This window comes from Macaca nemestrina, chromosome 13 (assembly GCF_043159975.1).
Source record: "Macaca nemestrina isolate mMacNem1 chromosome 13, mMacNem.hap1, whole genome shotgun sequence".
NCBI lineage: Eukaryota > Metazoa > Chordata > Mammalia > Primates > Cercopithecidae > Macaca > Macaca nemestrina.
In genome coordinates this window covers 61511475-61531365 of record NC_092137.1, presented here as the reverse complement: position 1 = coordinate 61531365, position 19891 = coordinate 61511475, and the positions used below count along the sequence as shown (strand labels likewise).

Below are 19891 nucleotides of genomic sequence, written 5' to 3'. Positions count from 1 at the left end.
ATGAAGCAGTAATGCTTTTCATTTTATCATCCAGAATGCAGAAATGAATCATGTGCCATTTTAATATCTGTGAGACTGAATTTATTATTTGGACCCAGTAATTTATATACTTTGAGGGTGCATTTATGAAAACAGAAGCCATAGTTGGTATTTCAACATAGGTAATTTAAAATAGGGAATCGGTTTTACGTGTATGTGTTACAAGGCTTTAAAAGCAAAAGGGAATGGTGAGGTAATCCAGATAAGGAGCCATTTACCACCCCTAGATCTTGTGGAACATTAGGGAAGTGGTTGGGTCATCAGGAACTTAGAAGCTTGCAGGAGGGATCCCTTTAAACTGGGGTTTAGGCCTCTGAGAAATCAGTTACGCTCTTATGCTCATCTGCTAAGATTCTCAGAGGCGACCTGATAAAGCTGGTGCTAGGAGTGCCTAAAAAAGCCAAAGGCTGCAACCACCTGTCTCTTCTAGGTAAATACTTTCAGATAAATGCTGACAGAAAAAAGAAAGGAGTCTCTCTAGTATCCTAGACTGGCACAACCTAATAGGAAGCCAACTGGTGAAGGAAGAATTTGGTTTTTGATATATTAGCCCTAGCGTAATAGAACAAGTGTATAAGAGGGTAGATTTCGAGATGAAAGAAAATACAGTTGGCCCTTGAAAAATAGAGGAGTTAAGGATGCTGATCCTCCATACAGTCAAAAATCTGTGTATAACTTTTGACTCCCCCAGAACTTAACTACTAATAGCCTACTATTAACCAGAAGCCTTACCAATAACATAAACAGTTGGTTAATGCATATTTTGTATGTTAATACTATTATATACTGTATTCTTAAAGTAAGCTAGAGAAAAGAAAGTATTAAGAAAATCATAAGGAAGAGAAAATATATTTTCTGTTCTTCAAGTGGAAGTGAGTCATCATAAAGGTCTTCATCCTCATGGTCTTCCCACTGATTAGGCAGTAGAAGAGGAGGAGGAAGGTGAGGGGTTGGTGTTGCTGTCTTACGAGTGCCATAGTTGGGAGAAAACCCAGATATAAGTGGATCTGTGCAGTTCAGACCTGTGTTGTTCAAGGGTCAACTGTATTAACCAGGACATCCAGCAATAAAAATAGAATCTTTTTGATTGTGGATTCTGTAATCACATATTTGCCTTTCCAACATCTCCATCAGTGAGCTGGGAAGTAGGGAGTGATCAAGATGAGATTTTAGGGAGATATCATTCTGTAACCTTTTGAGAACCTCACCTCATATCTACCCAAGAAACATCAAAGTAATGAATTGTTACTGATAGATTGTGACGAACATAAGGTTAAAAAGTACTGGTATAAATGGAAACCTGAAGCAGATTTCCTTTTTAGAATTTTGGGGATTAAATGGGAAAAGTGATCTCTGCCAGTATTCCAAATAATTTACATCTAATAAAATTAAATATATGCTGAGTACAATATAATCTGAATGTATTCTACAGTGTTGTGTTGTGAACTACCACTTTAGTAACCTTACTATAATGTTTTGGTCATGTTTTTTTTCAGAATAAAGTTTCAGGTTATAGTAATTGTGATCCTTTCCATCAACTCACTAAATAATTTCAATGTTTTTTGACCTTTATTAGCTATTTCCTTTTGAGATTTTAATAATACAAATATACATAAGTGTATGTGTAAAATACATGTGCACATTTATGGAGTTTTATAGGTTATTGGTTTGTGTTTAAAATAATATGCAACTACAAGCTTATTACAGGCACATGCCACTGTGTCTGGCTAATTTTTGTATTTTTAGTAGAGATGGGGTTTTGCCATCTTGGCCAGGCTGATCTCAAACTCCTGACCTCAAGTGATCTGCCTGCCTCGGCCTCCCAAAGTGCTGGGATTATAGATGTGAGCCACCGCGCCTGGCCAATGTTATTTTTTTTTAGTTTAGAAAAGGTGTATATTATATAGTTTTGCATGAGTGTATTTCCCAAAATAATTACAGCTTAGTATGTATATCTAAGATCTATGGAAATAAAAATTTTTGTTGCGTTAATACCGAAGACGGTCATCTAATGTTGATATACTGTAGGTAGTAAGGAAGAACACTAACTTATTTGAGTTTACCATCATTTTTCCATGTGATCTTATTCATAGCATTTTAGAAAGTTACTTGCAAAATTTAGCCTAAACATCAACTTTTCTGGAAGCTTCCTCACTTCTGCCAGGGACAGGTTTAGTTGCTGCTCCCTTCTTTTGCTTATTTGCACATTGTATATACTTGTGTTACCATGTTTTCTGTAGCTGCCTGCCCCAGTGCAGAAACAGTACCTTATGAAGTATGCACAGAATGCCTTCCAACCTGCAGAAGGAATTTAATAATTCATTAAGTTAGTGAATTATTTTCTCCCATTATATGGAGGAAGAACTAGAACTGAGAAATTCCATATATATTAGCATCATGTAACCTGAAGCTGAATGTTGAGCCTCAGGATTTTGAATCTAGAATTCATGCTCTGTACCCGTGGTATATTATATGGCTTTTTAATTTTTATTTCAGGATAGTTGAGGAATCTATTACTACTTAATGTTTTTTATTTTCTTCCAAAGTAAAAACATGTTTAATTCTTCACCAACCCCTTCCCAAGAAACCACTGACATATATATATTTCTTTCCCCCAATTCAGTGGTATGCAGAGAATCTATGAATCAAATGTAAAGACTATTTTTGCCCCTATTTCTAAATTCTTAGTAATTTCTTTTTTTTTCTTTTTATTTTTTTTGAGACATTCTCATTTTGTTGTTCAGGCTGGAGTGCAGTGGCACAATCTCGGCTCACTGCAGCCACTGCTTCCGAGACTCAGGTGTTTCTCTTTTCTCAGCCTTCAAAATGGATGAGACTATAGATATGCATCACACACCCAGCTAATTTTTGTATTTTAGTGGAAACAGAGTTTCACCACGTTGGCCAGGCTAATGTCAGATTTCTGGGCTCAAGCAGTCCACCCACCTGAGCCTCCCTAATTGCTGGGATTACAGCATTTACAGTGAGCCACCATACCCAGCCTACAGTTGCTGCTCTTAAGTGTGATTATAAAATTCTGGTTTTCTGATTCTTGGCATTTTTACAGTATTTTCAAAGAATTCTTAAGACATTATTGTGTTACAGATAAATGTCAGTAATTTGGAATTTTGGGTTAAAGTTTTGTAATACACATCTCTTTAGTAACTAAGTAATGGGTGCTTTTTGAGGGTTTTCCTTTTGCTGTATTTAAATATCTTTTAAAATGTTTTTGTTTTAAAGGTATTTCTTGTTCTTGTCCAAGGAACCAGTTTGATTCAGCGACTTATGTCTGTTGCTTATACGTATGATAATCTGGCTCCTAGGTATGCATTTTAAAATACATTTTGTGTGTTCATGTATAGCAGGAATATAATATTTTAAAACTTTATTTTGAAAAATTTTAAACTTACTAGAAGAATTTGGGGAATATTATGAAATCTCTCATACCTTTCATCCAAATTTACATGTTATTAACCTCTTGCTAAAATGTGTCTTGTATTTATGAGTTACATATTTTCTGTGTTTACATGTTTTCCTGAATCTTGTGAGACTGAATTGCAGATATGACTGTTTACCAGTACTTTGTTGTATATCTCCTAAGACCAAGGACATTTTCTTAATAGAGTAAAATTTTTAAATTTATAACATTTAACATTGACATATTATCCTTAACATATAGTTGGTATTAAAATAATCCTATTGGTATTCTGTATAACAATATTTTTCTTGCTTCAGGATCAACTAAATGTATTGCATTTAGTTGTCAGTTCTTCTATTCATCAGAGATAACATTCTCAGCCTTTCTCTCATGATACATTTTCAAGTAATACAGGCCAATTATTTTATAGAGTACTTTTCAGTTTGGGTTTTCATGATTAGCCTTCATGATTAGATTCAGTTATTTTTTAAAAGACTCTTAAGTTTAGACTCTAAATCATTATAACCTATGTGTTTGTCATACACATCTCTTTAGTAACTAAATCATGAGCACTTCTTGAGGGTTTACTTATTTCAGTCAATGTTTTATTCATTCAAATTTTGTTTATTAAATCTGAAGTCATTTGGTATTTGCTGTAATAAGATTTTACCAGTGATTCTTTTATTTGTTTTTTTTATTTTGAAACATACAATATATTTTTATTGACTAGACACCCTGCTGTGTGATAGATCTTAAAACTTCCTGCTCTATCTGGAACTTCATACCCTTTGACTTAGACCCTCTGCCCCACCCCAACCTAGCCTACCCCACCTTCCAGCCTCTGGTAATCATTATTCTACTCTCTTCTTTAATGAGTTTGACTCTTCTTTAGTGAGTCTTTAAATAAATGATAAAAAATATAGAACAAATAAATAATGGAGCTCTCTTAAAATATAGTCTCTTTTGCAAAAATTAGCTGGGTGTGGTGGCACGTACCTGTAATCCCAGCTATTGGGAGGCTGAGGTGGGAGGATTGCTTGAACCTGGGAGGTCAAGCCTGCAGTGAGCCATGATCATGCCACTGCACTCTGGCCTGGGCAACAGAGTGAGACCCTGTCTCCTGTCTTTTAAAACACGTAAACACACATACTCTCTCTCTCTCTTGCTCACTCAGTGTCTCACTCTGTCACTCTCACCCACTGCTTCCCTTTTTTGGGGGTAAGTGATAACCTTATAGGATATATGTTAATACATTGAATTATTTTTAATTCATTGCTGAATTTAATTGGTGGTGGTGTGTTTTTACTTTACAGAGTTTTAAAAGCTCAGTCTGATCACAGGTCTAGACATGAAGGTAAGGGTTCCACAAAGTTAACTTTTAGTGAATAAAAACTTGAATAATATATTGATATATTTTACCTTTAATAATGAACATTTTGTTTTCATTTTAGCACAGATCTTTATAGTGAACTGTTTTCTAATTTTTCTTTAGTTTCACATTATTCAATGTGGCTCTTGGTGAGTTGGGCTCATTGCTGTTCTTTAGTGAAATCTAGCCTTGCTGATAGTGATCATTTACAAGATTGGCTAAAGAAATTGACTCTCCTTATTCCTGAGGTAAGATAAAGGTTGAAGGTTAGTACTATTACTTTTATATGTTTTCATGTTATTAGCATTGATAATAAATAAAAGAGCTAATGGAAACAAATGTGCATGAGTCCATAAATATATCACATTATCTACTTAATCCTTTAAGGTCTGGAGTGTTTTCAACTATGTATAATGTTTAAGAACTTTTGACTATTATATATTATGTAGCATTTATATTTTTCTGAAATGTTTATAGAATGATTATTTTGCTTTGGATTAATAAAAATTTTTTTCCAGGTAGTAGGAAAGGCTTGAGAATTTATTTTGGTAATTTAGGTTTTAGAAAAGTTCTGTGGCCGTTTTTTTTTTCTTTGAGACAGGATCTCCATGTTCCCTGTATCACCCAGGCTAGAGTGCAGTGGTGCCATCATGGCTCCCTGCAGCCTCAACCTCCTGGGAGCAAGCAATCCTCTGACCTCAGCCTCCCAAGTAGCTGAGACCATAGGTGCACATCACCGTGCTCAGCTAGTTTTAAACTTTTTTGTAGAGACGGGGTCTTGCTGTGTTGTCCAGGCTGGTCTTGAACTCCTGGTGTCATGTAATACTCCTGCCTCGGCCTTCCAAACTGCTTGGGATTATAGGCATGAGCCACTGCACCCAGCCTGCGTTTTCTATTTAAGTAGAAAAATAGAGGCTAGAGAGACTACAAATAAAAGAAATATATTTTGCTTCCCATGTTCACACTGAGACCAGTATAATTTTTATTAGCCGTATCTTGGCATTACCTCATATTCCTACGTGAAATAATAGAAACACACTTACTAATACATTTAGCTCCAAAGTCACTTATTTTTTAAATCAGCATTGTCTAAGGGGCTGGGCACTGTGGCTCACACCTCTAATCCCAGCACTTGGGGAGGCCAAAGCGGGTGGATCACGTGAGGTCAGGAGTGCAAGACTAGCCTGGCCAATATGGTGAAACCCCGTCTCTACTAGAAATACAAAAAATTGGCTGGGCGTGGTGGCAGGCGCCTGTAATCCCAGTTACTCGGGAGGCTGAGGCAGGAGAATCGCTTGAACCCAGGAGGCAGAGGTTGCAGTAACCCAAGATCATGCCACTGCACTCCAGCCTGGACAACAGAGTAAGACTATGTCTCAAACAGAAAAAAAAAAAAAATAGCTCTGGATTTAATGCCATATGTGTTCTTGTCCTGTCTCAGGTAACCATTTTGACATTTGGACGGTTTCCTTCCTATCTGTAGAATATTCTGATTGAAGTTGCTTCTGTGTTGCTTCTAGTTCTGAAAATATTTTATCCTCTGTCTTGTAAATAACTTAAATGATTCTAAATGTTCTTATTCAGTTATTCCTTGTATTTACTTGTTGTTCTTATTTTGTTTTGTTTCTGTTTTTATGACCATGCTTTAGGATTTCTAAAATACTATATATATTATGGTATACCTTGAGGTACTTTATTTGATCACGTGTGATTTACATGTATATATGTATGGGTTTAGAACATTATATTTATTAATTATTTTTATGAGGCATAATCTTGTTCTGCCACCCAGTCTGGAGAGCAGTGGCATACCAGCTCACTGCAGGTTCTACCTTCCTGGTTCAAGCAATTCTTGTGCCTGTCTCCAGAGTAGCTGGGACTACAGATGCAAGCTACCACATCTGGTTAATTTTTGGATTTTTTGTAGTGATGGGGTTTTGCCATGTTGGCCAGGCTGGTCTCTAGACTCCTGGCCTCAGGTTATCCCCCTGCCTGGGCCTCCCAAAGTGCTGGGATTACAGGCTTGCCCAGCAGAACATTGTATTTAAAATCACCTAAAATTGTTTCTGCTCACATATTATTAACTTTTTTTTTTTTTTTTTTTTTTTTTTTTTGAGACGGAGTCTCGCTCTGCCGCCCAGGCTGGAGTGCAGTGGCCGGATCTCAGCTCACTGCAAGCTCCGCCTCCCGGGTCTATGCCATTCTCCTGCCTCAGCCTCCCAAGTAGCTGGGACTACAGGCGCCCGCCACCACGCCCGGCTAGTTTTTTGTATTTTTTAGTAGAGACGGGGTTTCACCAGGTTAGCCAGGATGGTCTTGATCTCCTGACCTCGTGATCCGCCCATCTCGGCCTCCCAAAGTGCTGGGGTTACAGGCTTGAGCCACTGCGCCTGGCCCATATTATTAACTTTCTAATAATAACTCAGACTGTCTTTGGAACTTTCTTTTTCATCTAGACTGCAGTTCGTCATGAATCATGCAATGGTCTTTATAAGTTATCCCTGTCAGGGCTGGATGGAGGAGACTCAATCAATCGTTCTTTTCTGCTCTTGGCTGCCTCAACATTATTGAAATTTCTTCCTGATGCTCAAGCACTCAAACCTATTAGGGTAAGATTTTTACTGTGTTTAGAAGCAGTTTCTATTTTTGAAATTTCCTTTGCCTCAAGTTTACCATTGTAATATAACCTTAAAATTTTGATCATTTGACTACTGTGTGTGATTTTTTACCAAGAGGATAATAGTTATATACTTCTTAAGGTGACAGCATTGTGACACATTATGTCCATGTTACTACTAGGAAGAGACTGATTTCAGCTCTGTGGTCTTTCTCGTGGATACTCTATTTTAGATATGGCATTTATTCTCACTTGGTTCTGGGCCTTGTGTTAATAAGTTGACTGATAAAAAAATCATAAATGGAGCTCTCTTCTCTAGTAAGTCAGTTTTTTTATCTTTATGATATTCGGAATTTTAAATTTTATTTCCTACCTTAGTGCATATACTAGTCTTGTAAAAGGCTTCTACTACATAATAAATTTAGAGCCCACTTTTTACTAATCCCAGAAATTCAATGTGTTGTAGATTTACATTATTTTCCTCCTTATTCATATGTTTTTCAAATGTTAGTAATTTGAGACTAATATTTTCTTGAAAGTTCTTATGTTAGTCATTTTTGTGCCTGGTTATTCTGATTTTATAGAAACTAAGTGTGTACTCTCCATTTTTAAAAAGATTTTGAATACTGTTTAGTTGATACAGGAATTTATTTCATAAAGCCTCTAGTTTCTTAAATGTATTATAATTTTATTTTTAAAATGTTTTCACACAGTATAAAATTTTTTTAATAGATAGATGATTATGAGGAAGAACCAATGTTAAAACCAGGATGTAAAGAGTATTTTTGGTTGTTATGCAAATTAGTTGACAACATACATATAAAGGACGCTAGTCAGGTATGTTCAGAAAATTATATACTATTCTATATATTCTATTCTTGTTAATAGATACAAATTATGACATACATGTTCATGACTTTATCGGTTCTTATTAAGTGTACTTTATTAATCTATAACTTGTTGGTAGTGTCATATTTCTATTATATTTGTGCTTTTCCACCTTATTCTAATTCCTTTAGTGTTTTTACTCTGACCTTAGTTGAAACGTCTTCATCTGGTATCTATCCTTAATTTCCTGTCTCTTCTCAATAAGATATATGGATGTAACATCTTATTTGGAAAGGGAAATGTAGATTTTAAATTTAAAAATACAGCTTTCTATAATAGCATGTAGTTTGGAGTACCGAATATGTAAAATAAAATTGCAGTTCAAATAGAAGTTACTTTAAAGAAACAGTCAGTTTTTGCAGATCTAATATTCTTAGACTAAAATGACATTTCCATTCAAACAAAGTAATGTTTAAAACAAGTAAATTTCAGGCCCAGTGCAGTGGCTCATGCCTGTAATCCCAGCACTTTGGGAGGCCGAGGCGGGTGGATCACGAGGTCAAAAGATGGAGACCATCCTGGCCAACATGGTGAAACTCCATCTCTACTAAAAATACAAAAATTAGCCAGGCATGGTCACAGACACCTGTAGTTCCAGCTACTCAGGAGGGCTGAGGCAGAATCGCTTGAACCCGGCAGGCGGGGAGGTTGCAATCAGTGAGCTGAGATCACGCTACTGCACTCTAGCCTGGCGACAGAGTGAAACTCCATCTCAAAAAAAAAAAAAAAAAAAAAGTAAATTTCAAAGCAAATCTTGCCACATAAACACTTGCGTTTTTTCCAGTGTACATAAATTTACTAAATTAAAATGTGTCCAAGTTGTCAGTTCAGAAGAAAATGAGAAACACATAAAGAAGATCCTTTGAAATATTTAGGACACGTTTTTCTTAAACTTTTAAATGTATGTAAATGAAAGTTCAATGTGTTCACTTTAAAAGTTCTATGGTGTTTATACTTTTTGCTTTTTAGTTAACATCTGAATTCTTAAAATCTTTTCATTTGAGAAATAATTACAAAACTGAGTATTGAGCAAGTTTTAATATACTTATTGTTAATTAAAATATTGATGCCAAATAAACATTGTACTTTAAAAAAGAAAAAAAGAAAAAAAAACCTGGGCTTTCCCCTTTAAGCTAAAATAGGAATCTGATCTTGCTTGCTTGTAAAGTAATTTTCCTTTTCAGAGATTTGGGTTTCTTTGAGGGGACTCAAGTTACATTTTGTGAAGTCTGTTTTAATATTGTTGCTCAGTTATAATGAGAAGTAAAGTTTTTTTTGGAATGAACTGTAGAATTTAATATATTGTTAAAAGTCTAATTTAAGGGTGTTGTTAAAAACAAACCTTGGTGAATTGTATGTGAATTACATCTCAATAAAGTCATTAAAAAAAAGCTTTAGTGTCTTCTCAATAGATTACTGTGACTTTAATTTATTATCAACATTCCATTGATTCTTTTTTGTAGAATGATTAGTGATGTGTTTAAGACTAATTTGATGAATTGACATAATGTATAAGTGAAGAGTTAGGTGTATTATGTTTATAACTTAATTGAATTTGGGAGAACTAAATTATTGTTGCCTGTAAGGAAATGATTCTGTTTTAATTTATGTTTGGTAAAACATAAAAATTTATATTTGAATTTTTATTTTCTTTTTGTATTAAGACAACGCTCCTCGACTTAGATGCCTTGGCAAGACATTTGGCTGACTGTATTAGAAGGTAAAATTTGATGTGAAATTGAAATTCATATTGTTAAGAAAAGAAGACATAATTATGTGAACTATCTTGTTTGTGTGTATTTTTTTTTCTTTTTTGTAGTAGGGAGATCCTTGATCATCAGGATGGTAATGTAGAAGATGATGGGCTTACAGGACTCCTAAGGCTTGCAACAAGTGTAATTAAACACAAACCACCCTTTAAATTTTCAAGGGAAGGACAGGTAAGTATTAAGGTATTCAATGTTTCTATGAAATGTGATTGAAACGTTTTGTTGTTACATTGTGTATTAGTCTGTTTTTTACACTGCTGATAAAGACATACCCCAGACTGGGCAGTTTACAGAAGAAAAGGGTTTAATTCGACTCAGAGTTCCACGTGGCTGGGGAGGCCTCACAATCATGCCGGTAGGCAAGTCGGAGCAAGTCGCATCTTATGTGGATGAGGACAGGCAAAAAAAGAATGAGAACCAAGTGAAAGGGGTTTCTCCTTATAAACCCATCATACCTCTTGAGACTTACTCACTTACCACAATATGGGGGGAACTGCCATCATGATTCAGTCATCTCCCACCACGTCCCTCCCACAACAATAGGAGTACAGGTGATATAATTCAAGATGAGATTTGAGTGGAGACACGGCCAAACTATATCACATTGTATATGGATATGTTAAAAATTTTAAACATATAGACATAAAAATTGCTGGGACTTAATTACTGGCAAGAAAAGCAAATTTTAAATAAATTGAATTCTGGAAATATAAAACATGGGCTTGTTTTTAGAAGGCAAAATCCGATGTTAATTCCTGTGATTGACTGTATATAGAAAGGTAACCTAAGGATGGGCATGGTGACTCATGCCTATAATCCTAGCACTTTGGGTGGCTGAGGTAGGTGGATTGCTTGAAATCAGGAGTTCTGAGACCAGCCAAGGCAACATGGTGAAACCTCATCCCTACAGAAAATACAAAAATTTGCTAGGTGTGGTGGCGCACACCTGTAGTCTCAGCTACTCAAGAGGCTGGGGTGGGAGGATTGCTTGAGCCCAAGAGGTCGAGGCTTCAGTGAGCCGTGATCACACCACTGCACTGTAGCCTAGGTGACAGGAGACCCTGTCTCAAAAAAAAAAAAAAAAAAAAAAAGATAACCTATATTTTATTAGTGTGCTTTCTATAGAATTGTATATTTTGAATTACTGTCCTAAACTGTGAATCATATCCTAATACAGTGGAATTAATAAGTAGTCATTATTGGGTACTTGTTTCATATTTTAAAGACCTATGTGACATAAAATCTATCTCTGAATATTGGAAACACTTCATGCCTCTGTACCAACAAATTTCTCATTTTGATTGTCTCTTGATTAAGTAGTTTATCTTATCTTACCATTGGTACATTTGTCCTGGTCATTGAAGGAATTTGTTATGGTCTGGAGAGCTGTTATCTTAAAGTTACTGAATGTGTTAGGAAACAGCAACCAAAGGGATAGAAGATTGTCCTCATAGGCATAGACTAAAGGATTCTTGAGAGCAACTTAAGATTACAGTCTTATCTGTTTGAAATCTTTGCTACTTCCCCTAATGTACAAAACTTCTTGTGCTATTTCTTACAGGGATTTTGCCTTTTCCATTACACTTACTGGAAATGATTTGGTTGATTTACGGTCTTGTTGGTTGAAGTCTTCTCTTGTATATAAACTAGTGTATAACTTTTATCCCCAAATATAAATATATTAATTGGTTTTTCTGATAACGTTGTAAAGCAAAAGTCATTGTTAAGGAAAAGTAATTTTAGATAGTATAAAAAAAGAATATTCCCATTTGGTTTGATTTCCTCTGATGCTGTGGTGATGGCCTTCCAGGACTTTTGATGGATACAGTAAATATGCATGTATAAAATTCGTATTTATAGAAATTTTACAGTTTATAAATAGTATTCTGTGATCGGTTTTCACTAAAAAATGAGTACATTAAAAAAGAATGTAGTTTTTAAAATTGACTAAGAGGCAATAATTTAAATCTTTGAATTTATAATGTTATAGAAAAAACTGTAAAGGCAGCATCTTTGCATACTTGTCCCATTATTTACTCATGAACTCTTTAAAATAGGTTGATTTTAATCCATAGTTTATATCAGGATACAAAAGGATACATAAGTTTACACTTGTAGCCAAACTGTATGAGAATGCCTTTATCAAGCATCTGCAGATTCTTATGTCACTGAGATCTTTGCCAATTTTGATGTTGCTTTAGTTTTATTTCTTTGTTAATTGGTGAGTGAGTTTCTTTCCATTTATTTTTGTACTTGATATTTATTTGTTCAGTTGCTATATGGTTTCTCATTTATTTGTAAAAGTTATTTATTTTGAATATGTCAACCCTTTCTGTCGTATTTGCTGAATATATTTTTTCCAAAGTCTTATTTCTCTTTATTATATTTTTACTTGTCTTCTGTTTATTGATTTATACAAGTTGTTATCCTAGGACAAATTTTTGAGGCTTTAAAAGGTGGATATTATTAGACCCAATTTTGACAGATGATGCAACTGAGGCATAGACAGGTTAAGCGAGTTGTACGTGACTGAGTCACTTACTCTTCACTTGGCTAAGCTTTTAACCATTATGCAATACTGTCTACACATGATAACATATTAAACACACTGTTCTATACTTTGCTGTTTTTGAGCTGTCTTACAGATTTTCAAATTCAGTATATAACAGTTCATTTTTTTCAAAAAAGAAAAAAAAGTGGAGGGGAGGACAGGGTCTCTGTATTGAAGCTGGAGTGCAGTGACAATCATAGCTTATTGCAGCCTTGAACTACTGGGTCAAGTGATTCACCTGCCCCAACCTCCCAGGTAGCTAGGACTATAGGCATACGCCACCATGCCCAGCTAATTTATTTATTTATTTTTGTAGAGATGGGGTTTTACTGTGTTGCCCAGGCTGTTCTCAAACTCCTGCCCCTAAGTGATCCTCCTGTCTTGGCCTCCCAACTGTTGGGATTACTGATGTGAACCAATGCACACCGCCATACTTGGCTATTCATTTTGTAAAAGTAACTTCAAAATAATATTGTTGTTATTGTTATTATCTTTGAGACAAGGGTCTGGCCCTGTCACCCAGGCTGGACTGCAGTGGCATGATCTCAGCTCACTGCAGCCTCCACCTCCCAGGCTCAAGCAGTCCTCCCACCTCAGCCTCCCGAGCAGCTGGGACTACAGGCGGACACCACCATACCCAGCTAATTTTTAAAAATATTTTGTAGAGACGGGATTTCGCCATGTTTCCCTGGCTGGCCTCAAACTCCTGGGCTCAAGCAGTCCTTCTGCCTCGGCCTCCTAACGTGCCAGGATTATAGGCATGAGCCACCATGCCTGGCCCAGAATGTTATTTTATCTGCTTATATGTGGCATATATGTAATATATTTAACTAGCTTCCTAATGATCAGCTTTGTCTTAAACTATTTCTCGTGATATTACAGAGATCTTTATTCATTTAACACATAGATTTAGGAAATGGAGGAAGACATTCTAAAAGTTAGAACTGCTAGTTCATGGAGTATACATTTATAGTTTTGGTTATGTTAAAAACCAAAACCAAGTTAACTGTCTATGGAGGCTGAGCCAATTTATGATTGTACCTACAACCCAAGATTAAGTTGCAATTTTCCAACACATCTACCAACATACTATACATTTAGATAATTTCTACCAGTCTGATAGAAGCGAAGAAATTCTCTTGGTTTTATTTTCTATTACTTTTATTAGTTAGGCCGACTTCCCTTCATGTGTTTGAAAGCCATTTGTGTTATCTTTTCTCTGACTACTCAGATACTTTTCCTTTATCCCTATTATGTATGTTATGGTCCTTAACTAATTTGTAGAATATTTTATATTAAGGAAAGTATCTCATTGTAATGTGAATCGCAATATTTTTGTTTTCTGTCTTGACTTCATGGTTTTTGTTATGCTTGTTTCTTATTTATTTATTTATTTGAGACAGAGTCTTGCTCTATCACCTAGGCTGGAATGCAGTGGCATGATCTCAGCTCACCTCAACCTTCACCTCCCAGGTTCAAGCAATTCTCCTGCTTCAGCCTCCCTACTAGCTGGGATTACAGGGGTGCACCACCATGTCTGGCTAGCTTTTATATTTTTAGTGGAGACTGGATTTCACCATTTTGGCCAGTCTGGTCTTGAACGCCTGACCTCAGGTGACCTGCCCGCCTTGGCCTCCCAAAGTGCTGGCATTGCAGGTGTGAACTGCCTCACCTGGCCTGCTTATTTTCTAAGCAGAGTTTTTTTTTTCATGTAGTCAGGTGTATTGATCTTTTACAGCTACTAGATGTGTTACACTTTAAAAACTCCCTGTTTTTTCATGCTTTCATAACTTAATATTTTACATTTAAGTTTTTCTATCAGGAAATTGTTTAGGTGAAAGGAATGAAATGGATAACTTTTTTTTCAGATACATACCCAGTTATCCTAATAACTAACTGATTTATTTTTTTATCTACTGATTACAAATGCTTCCTTTATCAAGTAAACTGCCATATGTATTTCTGGACTTTCTGTTTCATCTTATTGATGTGTTTGTTCATTCACCAATATCATATTTTAATTATGTAGATTTAAAGTTAATACCCTGTAGAGATGGTCCCTTTGTTTGTTTTTTGAGACAGTGTCTCACTCTGTCACCCAGGCTGGAGTGCAGTGATGCAGTGGCTCACTGTAATCTCTGCCTCCCAGGTTCAAGTGATTCTCCTGCCTCAGCCTCCTGAGTAGCTGAGACTACAGGCACCCTGCCACCACGCCCAACTAACTTTTGTATCTTTGATAGAGAAGGGTTTCACCATGTTGGTCAAGCTGGTCTTAAACTCCTGACCTCAGGTGATCTGCCTGCCTCAGCTTCCCAAAGTGCTGGGATTACAAGCGTGAGCCACTACACCTGACCGAGGTAGTCCATTTTCATTATTATTTCTTTTCAGCATTTTCCTGGCTGTTTGTTTTTCCACATAAACTTTAGAATCGGTTCATCTAGTTCTTTTAAAAAATAAAATTGTGTTACTTTTTTCGTTGGGATTGTATTATATTTCCAGATTGATGCATAATTAACTTTATGATACTGAATTTGCCTATAGAAGAGTAGGATTTGTTGTATTTATACAAAACCAATCATTTTGTTTTTTATTTTAAAGATTTTTTTCCTACAGAATTCAGGTTTTAAGTGTTCTTAGTAAGTTTATTCCTAGGAGTTTTGTCCTTTTTGTTGATACATTGATATGGAATCATTGCTTATGTTTTTTAACTTGTCATTTATGTATAGTAAGAATTTGTGTATGCATTTGTTGCAGGCTATCTGAATTTGACTTATTGTTGGTAGACTGTTTTCAGTTATCTTTAGCTGTTAGTGTTGTCTTTGGTTATTCATTTGTTTTTGGTTTATTATGTGCAAGTAATTCTTGTGTTTCTATTATTTTCCCCAAGCAGACTCATGTCACAATCATCTGCAAGTAATTCTATTACTTCCTCTTTTACAAGTTTAACTCTTTCCGTTTCTTCATCAAATTTTTTTCTCAAACATTCAGAATAATGTCAAGTTAGTTGTTTTTAGCATTCTTTATTGAGAAGGTCTTCATGTACATGTAGTCAGATTATAATTTCCCCTTGGTTTCAGTGTTAAGGGAAAACTTTAGAAGCTTTCATACAGGAAAGATGTGATCTGAATTAACATTTTAAAGGGTTTACTCGTACTCCAGTTGGAAAATTCATCTATGGGCAAACTCAAAGGGCAAATGTATGAGTCAAGGGATCCAGTTAGGAAGTTTTTCAGTGGTTCCACAGAGGGACAGTGGTGAAAAGTGCTTTGACTTGGAATATTTATTGAAGGTAGAGCTCACAGGTCACAGATTTGGATAGATTTGTTGGGTTTGAGAAAAGTTAATAAAGAATGACTCCTAAATTTTAAGCCTGAGAAGCTAAGGGAATGATAATGCCAATTATTAAGAAAAGGAAAACTCAGAAATGGGAGAGGATAATGGCCAGTAAAATCAAGAGTTCTGTTTTGGAAATGTTAAATATGAAATGTCAATTAGATATCCGAGTGGATATTTGGTTTTGTTGTAGTATTAAGGAAAACATGCCTTAACTCCAAGGTATTTAAAATTTCTCTTACTTTAATGATTTTTACTTTTTTCCTTAAGTATTAAAAATTATTTCTAGAATTTACTTTCATGCAGGATTTGGTAAACTTTTTTTTATAAAGAGCCTTATGATAAATATTTTACACTTTACAGCTGTATAATAATCTGTCATCAGCAACACTACCACTATCACTACTACTGCTTCCTCCTCCTCCCCCTTTTTCCCCTCCTTTCTCCTCTTTCTTCTTTCTTTTACCTTTCCAGTGGTGCTAATCTTTATTTTCCCTTTTTTTCTCCTCCTTCCTTCCTTTTTCTTCTTTTTCCTCCTTTTCCATTCCTCCTTCCTTTTCCTTTTAAAGTATGAGTATCATTCTTATCTCTAATGCCTTGCATAGTGTCTAAAAACTATGTTGAGCAAATGGATGATTGCAACTCAGACCTGATTCTTAGAACTGACAGTCAAACTACATTTGTCTTATGCAAAATTTGCATGTATCCTTACAAATTATGGCTTCTCATGATATTTATACTTCATGGAAATAAATAATAGTTATTAAAAAGAGATATCATCAGAGATTTAGAAGATCAGATTGCATTGACGTGATTAGGAAAGGCTTTGAAGAAGATACAGCTTTGCCCAGGTTGGAATGCAGTGGTGTGATCTCTGTCCACTGCAACCTCTGCCTCCCAGGTTTAAGCGATTCTCCTGCCTCAGCCTCCCGAGTAGCTGGGATTACAAGCGTTTGTCACCACACCCAGCTAATGTTTTTTTTCTTTTTCTTTTTTTCTTTCTTCTTTCCTTCCTTCCTTCCTTTCCTTCCTTTCCTTCCCTTCCTTTCTTGTAGAGGCGGGTTTTCACCATGTTGGCCATGCTGGTCCCGAATTCCTGACCTCAGGTGATCCCCCTCTGCCTTGGCCTCCCAGTGTGCTGAGATTACAGGCATGAGCCACCGCGCCTGGCCAGATACAGCTTTTTTAATGGGTATCTTTTGTAGAAAAGTAAGGGGAACATTTAAGTCATAGGAAAGAATGTGAGTAAAAATTAAGTCATAGGAAAGCACTGGTTTCATGCAGAAAATTGGTTGGTTCAGCTTAGCCTGTGTTTTAGGAAGTATAGAAACTAGGTGGCCATCTATTATGGGCACAGGAAATTATTTTTATGTATAAAACAAAAGCATTGTCTTAGTCTGTTCAGGCTGCTGTGATAAAATACTGTAAACTGGGCCAGGCGCAGTGGCTCACGTCTGTAATCCTAGCACTTTGGGAGGCCAAGGCAGCTGGATTGCTTGAGCTCAGGAGTTTGAGACCAGCCTGGCCAATGTGGTGAAACCCCGTCTCTACTAAAAATACAAAAATTAGCTGGGCATGGTGGTGCATACCTGTAATCACAGCTACTCGGGAGGCTGAGGCACGAGAATCCCTTGAACCAGGGAGGTGGAGGCTGCAGTGAGCCAAGATTGTGCCACTGCACTCCAGACTGGCAACAGAGCAAGACTATCTCAAAAATAAATAAAATAAAATATTGTATACTGGGCAGCTTATAATGACAGAAGTTTACTTTTCACAATTCTGGAGGCTGGGAGTAGTACAAGATCAAAACTCTGGCAGCTTCACGGTGTCTTGTGAAGGCCTACATTTTGATTCATAGATGGCAACTTCTCGTGGAGCCCTTAGATGATGGGAGGGGTAGGAGGTCTCTCTAGTGCTTCTTTCATAAGGGCAGAGTCCTCATGACTTAATAACCTTCCAAAGGCCCCGCCTTCTAATACCATCACATTGGTGGTTAGGTTTCAACATACAGATTTCAGAGTGGCAAAAACTTTTAGACCATGGCAATTACTTTTGTAATTTTTGGCTGGGAAGGGATGGGATGAAGAGAGATTTGCTAATGAATATAAAGATACACTTGGAGTAATAAATTCTAGTGCTCAGTAGCACAGTAGGATGACTATTGTTAAAAATTTTTTGTGTGTATTTCAAAATAGCTAAAAGGGAGGATTTGAAATGTTCCCAATAAAAGAAATGATAAATGCTTGAAATGATGGGTATTCCAAATACCCTGATTTGGTCATTACACATTGTATTTATGTGTCAGAATATCATGTATTCCATTAATATATATAATTATTTTGTATCAATAGATAAATGTAAAAACAGGAGCCTTTGAAGGGTTTGATCAAATGTCAAGGATGTGCATTAACAAAATAAATATGGTAATGGATTGAGAGCCAGCAGAGTGCACAAGTCTTTAAACTTTTGTTGTTTACATATTTCTTAAAGAATGTTGGAAAACCTAGGTGTCTCCTAGGCAGATTTTTTAAATTTGTAAATTTTTGAGTTTTAAGTATTTGTAAACAAAATATATTCGGGAAATTATTGAAATTGATGTTTTTAAAGACAAAATTATGGTCGTCTTTTAGATTAATGAAATGTAAGTGCTGTAGCAACTTTTATTCATCTCTCTTAAAATGTATAAACTCTCAGCCATAATCTCAGCACTTCGTGAGGTTGAGGCAAGAGGATTGCTTGAGCCCAGGAGTTGGAGACCAGCCTGGGCAACCTGGTGAAACCCCATCTCTATAAAATAAATAAATAAATAAGCAAGCCAGGTGTGGTGAGCATCTGTAGTTCAAGCTACTCAGGAGGCTGAGTTGGGAGGATTGACTGAGCCTGGGAGATCGAGGCTGCAGTGAACCATGATCCCACCACTGTATTCTATCTAGCCTGGGTGATGGAGTGAGACCCTGTCTCCAAACTCCTTTCTGAAATTTTACTTAGCTGAATTTTTTCTTAATTCCTCCACAGTATTTCCACTTGACTCCCCCACAGAATGTAATTGTAATGTATTTATTAGTGTGTTTGAACATCTTTTATTATTTGCATATCATACTTCTCTACAACAAAATGTTAATAAAAATTTTTCCTGTGTACATGATATTGTCTTAAATTTCTTCTATAGTTATTACATTTATTAGGACATGGCAATCAAAGGAGCATAAATATACTTTGTTTTGCCAAACTAGTATGAAACATTAAAAAATGAAATTTTACTGAAAATATGCATTAGTGAGAAGAACGGACCTTATTAATATAGTTGTAGGTGAATATTAAGCTAGAATTATAGTGTTCATTAGTTCTTCCTACTTTCTATTTTTATATATGTGAATTCTGAAAAACCTTACATAATGTTTTTAGTGCACATGGAAGTTTTGGATAACTTTTTAAATTGAATTTCTTCTGAATTATAAGTCAGAAATTACACTATGATCTATTGCTGTATTATTCCATTTTGCGGTGTTTTAAGGGAATACCTGATGCTGGGTATAAAAAAAGAGGTTTATTTGTTGAGGCCTCAGGGGTCTTTGACTCATAGTAGAAGGCCTTGAGAGAACAGCTGTGTCACATGGTGAGAAAGGGAGGTGGGAGGTGCCACACTTTTTTTTTTTTTTTTAACAAGAGCTCTTGCATGAACTCAAAGAGTGAGATCTCTCCCATTCCTGTGTGGTAGGAACCAAGCTCTTCAGGGATACACCCTGATGATCCAAATACCTCTCACTACACCTCACCTCCAACATTGGGGAGCACATTTCACCATTAGATGTGGTGAAATGGGATTACAGATGTGAGCCACTGCACCCAGCCCAGTTTACAGTATTTTATTACAGCAGCCTAAACAGACTAAGACAATAATTCTTTT

General features: G+C 36.0%; 1 protein-coding gene across 5 annotated transcripts in view; it reads left to right on the top strand.

Annotated features, from left to right (window-relative positions):
- LOC105465104 (ubiquitin specific peptidase 34) overlaps positions 1 to 19891 on the top strand; it is a 286477-nt gene that overhangs the window by 181978 nt on the left and 84608 nt on the right. For all 5 annotated transcript variants that reach the window (XM_024787781.2, XM_071076772.1, XM_071076771.1 and 2 more), the window contains exons 35-41: positions 3280 to 3362; positions 4771 to 4811; positions 4950 to 5074; positions 7283 to 7435; positions 8176 to 8280; positions 9996 to 10051; positions 10151 to 10271. In XM_024787781.2, coding sequence (XP_024643549.2) covers positions 3280 to 3362; positions 4771 to 4811; positions 4950 to 5074; positions 7283 to 7435; positions 8176 to 8280; positions 9996 to 10051; positions 10151 to 10271 — 684 coding nt within the window. The remainder of the gene's footprint in view (positions 1 to 3279; positions 3363 to 4770; positions 4812 to 4949; positions 5075 to 7282; positions 7436 to 8175; positions 8281 to 9995; positions 10052 to 10150; positions 10272 to 19891) is intronic.